General features: G+C 43.9%; 1 protein-coding gene across 1 annotated transcript; it reads right to left on the bottom strand.

Annotated features, from left to right (window-relative positions):
- Positions 1-1,016: 1,016 nt before the first annotated feature.
- Positions 1,017-1,961, bottom strand: LOC138527967 (olfactory receptor 52K2-like). Its single transcript, XM_069639371.1, has one exon. It carries the CDS (start codon positions 1,959-1,961, stop codon positions 1,017-1,019), a length of 945 nt encoding a protein of 314 aa, XP_069495472.1.
- Between the last annotated feature and the right edge of the window lie 6,571 nt (positions 1,962-8,532).

Here is an 8,532-nt window from a genome sequence, read left to right as displayed (position 1 = left end):
TACACGTACCCGGATCCAATCGCGTGTGAAACTTCACGAGAACCCCAGTTATACAAGTACCCCGCTCACCCAAGGCCTATCGCGTGTGAAACTTCCCGCTCACCCCCGAAATACACACACATGCTATTTTTCACACAGCGGGTGTTCGTGTTTGTCGCTTACCCCTTTGCACGTCATTTGTCCTAGAGGGACAAAGAATGGGATGTTCATCATAGCTGTATGTACGTGCTTTTTGTTGGTGCACATTTTTTTCATGCGCAGGGACGCTACCGCCTGCCTTCGTGTGGCGGACGTGTTTAGGCCTGTGCGCATCTTTGCCCATGTGCTGGTTTGCCTTATTCGATTCCATGAATACGTGTTGTAGGCAAGCGTGTGGGCGTTCCCCCGTGAAGCCCACATTTTCACGCATTGTTCCCCATTCCGCGTGTCACGCCCCGTGTTACGCCTACTTTTGTTGTGTGCGCCGCACTATGTGCACTTTCACTGTGAGCTTATCGCACGCTGTTTGAAGGCGTGTGCACCAGTGTTCGCCGAACAGGATTTCAGCGCATATCCATGGATTTCCACGCGCACAGACTTCCATGAATCGCTGTGCACGGGTTTTGCTGCGATTTTCGCCCTTGCACTGCGATTCGCATGCTTTCGCTGCAAATGACACACTTTCGCATGCTTGCGCTGAAATTTTCAGCGCACATTAATTCCATGAATCGGCCTCTATATATTTTCAAACATTTACATGGTACAAGCTTTTGACATCACATTTCCAAGTGGATGGTGAAAACTGTCCGAAACATTCGGAATATTCAATCAGACCATTTGGAGTCATTTGTTCTGTGACATTGAACATTTTTAAAAAATTCAATAAAGATGCAGGAAGATATATAAATAGACCTAATCATATTCTATTTAAAAATAAAACGTAAAACAAAACTTTGACATTGTGCATGAAATTGCAAATCCAAATGGATCTACGACAAGCATAATTGAGCATGGAAAGTTCAGAGTGGAAACACTGTTCATACTTTCTTCCTACAGAACATAATTCGTACTCGTTTACGAATCTGCTGTGTCTTCACACCATAAATCAGTGGGTTGAGGAGTGGTGGAAGCAGTAGGTAACTGTTGGCCAAAACAATGTGAATGTGAAGAGCCACATGATGGCCAAACCGGTGGGCTATGAAGGAAAATAATGCTGGTACATAAAAGAGTAGTATGGCACAGAGGTGTGACCCACAGGTGCAGAAGGACTTAAAGCGTGCCTCATTGGTTGGCAGACGTAGGACAGACCTCAAGATCAAGAAGTACGATAAAGCAATAAGCACCAGATCAGTTCCTGCCCCCATCAGGGCCACAACAAAACCATAATATGCATTTGTAGTGGCATCCCCACAAACCAGTTTCACAACTGCCATGTGCTCACAATAGGAGTGTGCAATGATGTTATATTCACAAAAGGTTTGTTGCACCAGGAGTAGGGGAATGGGCATGGTCAGGAACACAGCTCGAATGGCCACTAGGAACATAACCTTGCCAATTGTGGAGTGAGTTAAGATGGACACATATCTTAGTGGAAAACAAATGGCAACATAGCGGTCAAAGGCCATTGCAACTAACACTCCAGATTCTATGGCTGTGAATGAATGAATGAAAAACATCTGAAGAAGGCACACCTCAAAGAGGATCGCCCTGGATTGAAACCAGAAATGTGCAAGCATTTTGGGCACAAAAGAGGAGGGCAACGTCAGGTCAGTAACTGCCAGCATGCACAGGAAAAAATGCATTGGGTCATGAAGGCTCACTTCCATTTTTACAATCAGTAGGATAAGAAGGTTGCCAAGAAGTACTAGGACATATATGAAGCAAAATGGGAAGGCAATCCAGAAGTGGGCGAACTCCATCCCGGGTATTCCAAGTAGAATAAATGTAGAAGGATGGAGCCTTGTGAAATTCAGCCATTTCATAGTACACCAAGATATTCTGATATTCTATGCAGAGTTCCTCACAACCTATCATAAAGTAAAGTAAATGAATGCATATTAAAATGTATTCCATTAATGATCAGAAAGTGAAAACTATAGGTCAGCCACATAAAGTATTATTGCAATTGTGTGCTTTCTTCAAAGAGTGTATATTCAAATAAATCACAAACCATTGACAATGTTTGATCATCCATCTCAAAACCAAGGTGAGTCTGTTGGGACCGCACCAATGCTCTTTCTAGATGCACTATGCCCCCAGGGAGGGCACACTCTATCACATAACGGCTACATGGGGGGACCTAGCAGGGTTCCTGGCACCCAGCTCACCCCGCAAAGCCACAACCCCACCTTTCTGAGAGGTGTACACACAAACTGCCTGATTTTCCTTAAATCATGCACACTGGTGATTGGAGTTTCCAATTTGCATGGGGCACAAATGCTGCATTTTTTCCACCCTAAGAAATTACTGGTTTGCTCCTGACATTGCAACTTTAGAATTGGACCTTTGCAGACAATATTGGGCCTTATTACGAGTTTGTGCGGTGCACGTAAAATGTGTCAGTAATACTGTTACCACCATATTACCGCACCGCCCAAATATAAGTTTGGGGAAAAGTTGGAGGATTCACCTCCTGCTCAGAGCTGGAGGTAAATCCACCCTCTTTCTGTCAAATTTCAGCAGAATTACCGCAGTCGGAATGCCTGCTACAGTAATTCTGCCCAAAAATCCCCATGGATTCCTATTTATTCCAATTAAATGGGGCCTAACTCCGCCATCACAGAGTGAAATGGTACTACCGGTGTCACAGTTTGGTGGTATCTTGGCGGATTTACTGCTGAGATACCACCAAACTCCAAATGAGTCCCAATGTGCCTTTTTTCTTCAAAACAATGGCGTTCCGAATATTTTAACCACCTAGGGAGCACACCATTCCCTTTATGGAGTGTCTGTGAACCTTCAAATTGATTTCATCAAGTCATCCCATTGTATTAACATTCAACATGTACTTCTTCTACGGGTGTGCAGAGGCTAGCCAAGGCCATTGAGCAGATTCAGAAACAGTTGGAAAGATCTCAATAGGCGCATAATAAATAACAAAGCAATCAATCAATCAATATGAGATTAAATACTGAAGAACCAAACGCGCGTGTGAACATGCCTACAGAAAGCATCCTACTGCAGAGGCAGAAACAGCCTACCAAGAAATAAACAAAACCTATAAAACAGCTACTATTACCTACAAATCTAATGCGTATAATAATAGGATCAGCAATGCGACCTCAGATACCAAGGAACTATTTGCCATTCTAAAAGAATTGGAAAACCCTACCCCAGCCATAAACCCAACCATCCCCAGCAAGGAATGGTGCACCACTATTCAAGACGCACTAACAGCCAAAATTGAACTACTCCAAATAAAAATCACATCCAAAAAACAATCACTAGCCAACAAACCTGCCCTCCTTAATCTAAATCGACCACATCAGGAATTCACCAGCTCCCCATTCCACTTCACACCAGTATCCCAAAATGTAGTGTTTGACACCATCGCCAAACTTAAAGCCTCCAACTGCAAAGGAGATTCTGTCCCCGCATCAGTAGTCAAATCCTGCGCCCACACCCTCACCCCCATTATCACCAACTTCGTGAACGCATCCTTTAATACTAACCTAGTACCAGCTAGCATCAAAGAAGCCTGGGTCACCCCTCTCCTGAAAAAACCTACCCTAGACCCTACTGTGCCCACTAATTACAGGCCAATAACAACTGTCCCATTTCTCCTCAAAATATTGGATAAATTAGCATACAACCAAGTCCAAACTCACCTTGAACAAAACCATCTCCTTGGCACGAGGCAATCAGGCTTCCGCCCCAACCATAGCACAGAAACGGCACTCCTTGACTTAAAAATCCAGATGGATACCATCAGAGACTCAGGAAAACTCTGCATCCTCCTCCTACTCGATCTCTCCGCAGCGTTTGATTTAGTAGACCATAATAAACTGTGCGCCACACTAGCGAAAGACTTCAACTTCTCCACCGAAGCTACTACCTGGATCAAATCTTTTCTTGCTGACCGCACCTCCAGGGTCGCCATAGGTAAAGAAGCCACCAACCCCATCATAGTACCCATTGGTGTCCCCCAAGGTTCCTTTCTCGCACCAACATTATACAATGCATACACTAAACTCCTCTTCTCAGCGCTAGACGACATGGGTGTCATCTACACCAACTTTGCAGACGACACCCAGATCCTCATCCCTTTATCGGGAGACTACACTCAAGACACCGACACTAACAACAAAATATATGCCATAATCCAAAATTGGATGGCACTAAATAGCCTCTGTCTCAATGATGAGAAGACTGAGGTTCTCATTGTGGGCTCCCAATCCAAAATAGAAGCATTACATGCTGATTACTCATCCATCAACATCGATGGCACAAACATATCAGTACTCAAACAAGTAAAAACACTAGGTGTCTACCTAGATGCCAACCTCACGATGACCAAGCACATTAACGCCCTCTCTTCCTCTACCTCCTACACCGCAAAACTTATTGCTCTCAGTCGCCAATTCTTGACACCCACCAACTGTATCACGCTGGCAAGAGCTTTAATCTTATCCAGGCTCGACTACTGCAACGTACTCTACCTGGGTACCTTAAAAGCCAATCTAAACAAACTACAGCTTATTCAAAATAAAGCCCTTCGGGCGGCCCTTGGATTAAGGAAGTCAGATCACATCTCAAATATTAGAAGAAACCATCACTGGCTCCTCATCAAAGCCAGGGTCACATTCAAAGCCCTGTGCGTCACATTCAAATGCATCCACTCTTGTGTCCCCATCTACCCCAACCACGCCATCACCAAAAAAGTATCAAAGAGGCCCCTCAGATCTAACAGTCAACTACTCCTAGCCATCCCCCGCTACAAGACAACCAAGGCAGGAGGCAGTAGTTTCCAATACCTCGCACCCACATATTGGAACACTCTTCCCCTCCCCATCAAAAATGAGCAAACGTTCTCAGGCTTCAAGAAATCCCTGAAAACGTGGCTATTTAACCAAGACTAAAATCCCCTTCCATGCGTCAGGAAATATCACTGTACTGAAGCCCTGCATTAAATGTCTTTGTGTATGATTATTTTGTATTCACATGCAATGCGCCCTATTGGCAATTTCTAAGAAATGTTTTAACCAAGCTGTCTGTAACATCGCCGTGGTACCCAAGGGTTTGGGCGAGTAATAAATGCAATAAATAAATAAATAAATAAATAAATAAAAATAAATAGGGGTAGCGGAGGTGACATCACACAACCTTTTACCCCTGATGACATCACAGGAAGTGTTGCCATTTGACCCTGCCCCCAAGTGACATCACAGTAAGTGATGGCAAATGACCTTAAGATATTTCAGATGCGTCCAGCACCCATGTTTCCAGGTGCTTTCATTTCAGCCAGATATAAGAAATAAGGCACAGAGGGAGTCATGATTTGTCCGCCATCACACATTTGGGGAATGTAATTTTCCATATTTGACATGTTTGACATGGGATCTGCAGTACTTGTAACAGGGTAACCAAAATCTGTAACGCAGGCTACAGCTAGTGTATGAAACATCTATAGATCAATGGACACATAAGTATGTGTTATCTGTGGCATTGCTATGTTAAAGAAGCCAAAATGCTGCATGAGCTAGGCCTGAAAATTCAATCATTGGCCAGGATATCATTGTTGCACACATAAATCCATGACATCACACAGTTATTTTAAATTGAAAACACCCACGAATTGCTTCTCACCAGAGAACTCCCTGGCAGACTTCAAGGCGCGCACTGCGCACTACCCCTTTCTCAGACAATGGCATAGGACAAGATTTGGGCCCCCCTTGCGAGCCATGTTGTGGGCACAAAACTGTCTCTGTCAATATGTGCCAGTACTGCTACGTAAGAACATATTCCTGTTGGTTTCACCATTAAAAGTGATAGGTCACAAAATGAAAACCTGTCCAAACTGGTTCCAATGTAAGCCAGTCTAGACCCATAAGAAAACCTTTGACTACCACATGGATGTTTCGCCGATTTCAGGCAACCTTCTCATGTGTGAAGGTGCTAAAATCCGGGGAAAGGGGTGGGGTGTCCAAATGTCATGTAGCTAGTAATGACTGGAGGGTTCTAACAGGTAACTATGTTCAATTTGGTGCAGGTTGGTGAAACCGTGTGGGATTGTAAAAGGAACAACTCTTTGCCAAGCCACAAACACATTTCGACTTGTGTTGAAATCCGGGGATCGGGGTCGGTTGTTGAAATGTCATGTAGCCAGAAATGTCCAGAGGGTCATAACAGGTAGCTATGCAACATTTGGTGCAGCTTGGTGAAACGGTGTGGAATTGTATAAGGAACAATGCTGCGCCAAGCAACAAACCCACAAACACATTTTTACTTGTGCTGAAATCTAAGGAACAGGGTGGGGTGTCTAAATGTCACGTAGCTAGTAATGTCTGGAGGCTCATAACAAACACCTTTTGACTTGTGCGGAAATCTGTGGTGGGATGTCCAAGTGACATGTAGCCAGTAATCTCCGGAGTGTCAGAACAGGTATTACGCACCATTTGGTGCAGATCTGTGTGGAACTGAATAAGGAACAAAGCTTTGCTACAAATCCCGCCAGAAACACATTTTAATGTTTATATATGTAGATTATTATGAGTGTGCGCTTTTGATGTAGAGAGGTAATTGCCCAATGAGAAGGACTGTCACTGTAAAATACCAAACAAGGAACAGAGGGAAAGCAATGGAAGACGGACACCATTGCAGTGCACAATTAAAAGAAATGCACGAGAGGTTCAGCACCGGTAAATTGTGTGTTTCTGCATATTGTAAAGTGCATCCCGTTTCGTTGATTTCAGATACACTTTAAAATATGTAGAACTGAATCCTTGTGCCATCTTTTTTGAATATGGGTGTCTCTGATACACTCACTGCAATGCCCTTTGTCTGAAACATTTTCGGCTCAAGTGAACGGGATGCGTTAACTTATCCCCCAATATCTGCCCCAAAAATCTTGGAATTAGGCTCATGACTGCAATATGATATTGTATGCGTAGTTGCGCTGTCATATCATAACATAATTGCACCCAATGTTTAATATTTCCCTGTAGATCATAACAGAGGGTATTTCATACAAAAATGTGAACATTATTTTTGCAGATGTGCAGGCATTACCGTTGCCTGGCTCACTTTGCACCGTGCTCAAAATGCCATGAACCAGGCCCAATGTGTCTTAAACAAATGCAGGCCACCGGTTTACACAGATGATGTTTGAGCATGAGGCATATCAAATGGAGCCGGATGTGATAAGATTACCACCAGAGTGGTAAATCATACACCTGGCTAGGTGTACAAGAGAAAGGCCTCTTCTTAAATATATCAACAACTATTCTGAGATCTGTGTTCAATCTACTGGTCACGGGTTCAAACTCCAACAGGACACACTTGGGGTTTGAGCCTTCTGATATACAGAAACAGTCAAAGCTTTGTTATCCGGCACCTCAATAAATAGAACTCCTTTTACCTGTAAGGGTCCCGGTTAATAGAACGCTTAGGTGTCCAGCCTGTTTGCTTTGTTATCCTGTTTGGAGAACCATTATTAATTTAAGCAGAATTTTTGATTATCCAGTACCACTGGGTCCCCAATGGTGACGTATAACCAAGCTTTTAATGTATATTGTTTTAATTATAATCTTACAAGTTTACCTTTCTAACGTGCATCAGTTGCTGGAAAGCATCACTAGGTTGAACATTACAAATCCCACTTCCAAATAAAAGGGTAACACAATCCTATCCGAAAGACTTCTCAGATCTTAAGCAAACCAGAGGGCATGAGATAAGAGACTACTGAGAGGCTAAATGTAACATTGAAGTCACTATACATATGAATGCAACCCACATGGCACTCACCTCACTGCAGGGTGGCAGAGAGAACAACACCTTCACCTCTTGTGTGTTTGGCGAATCCTAAAGTGAAAACTCTGCGCACCACCGAATGGGGAGGAACTGGGAAGTATTTATGCTGCAGGCGAGCTGCAGAAATGACACGAGGGCCTCCCAAGGAGCTCGCCCTCTGATGACTCCTTCTCACCAGGTGAGCCTCTGTGAATTAATGGATTGTAAACAGACCTGGGCTTCTGGGCCCCTCAGGGTCACACAAGGATAAACATCCTTCATGCACAATAATCGAATTATGGAAAGATAGACCATAGCGCCCATGCTCCCTAGCAACCACATGTTAAGCCATTTCAGAAAGGTGATTGCTCTAGTAGCATGCATTTGTTGCAGCACTATTTTTAGCAAAAACAATAACATAAGGAACGTTACAGTGACCTCGCCCATCAATCACCGGTCTCACTCGTTCGACCCTTTCCCTGCATCCAAGAAGTGCTGCAAATCGAGCCAAACTGGGTGTTCGGCGATGGACAGTTGTTTGCCATCCATGCCAATCAGCTTCCTGCTTCCGGATGCCCATACCTCCCCACCCCTCTGATTCGCACT

This window comes from Ambystoma mexicanum, chromosome 7q, assembly GCF_040938575.1.
Source record: "Ambystoma mexicanum isolate Mex_15411 chromosome 7q, UKY_AmexF1_1, whole genome shotgun sequence".
NCBI classification, from domain to species: Eukaryota; Metazoa; Chordata; class Amphibia; order Caudata; family Ambystomatidae; genus Ambystoma; species Ambystoma mexicanum.
Note: the sequence above shows the minus strand (reverse complement) of the source record. Positions and strands in the feature narration are given on the sequence as shown.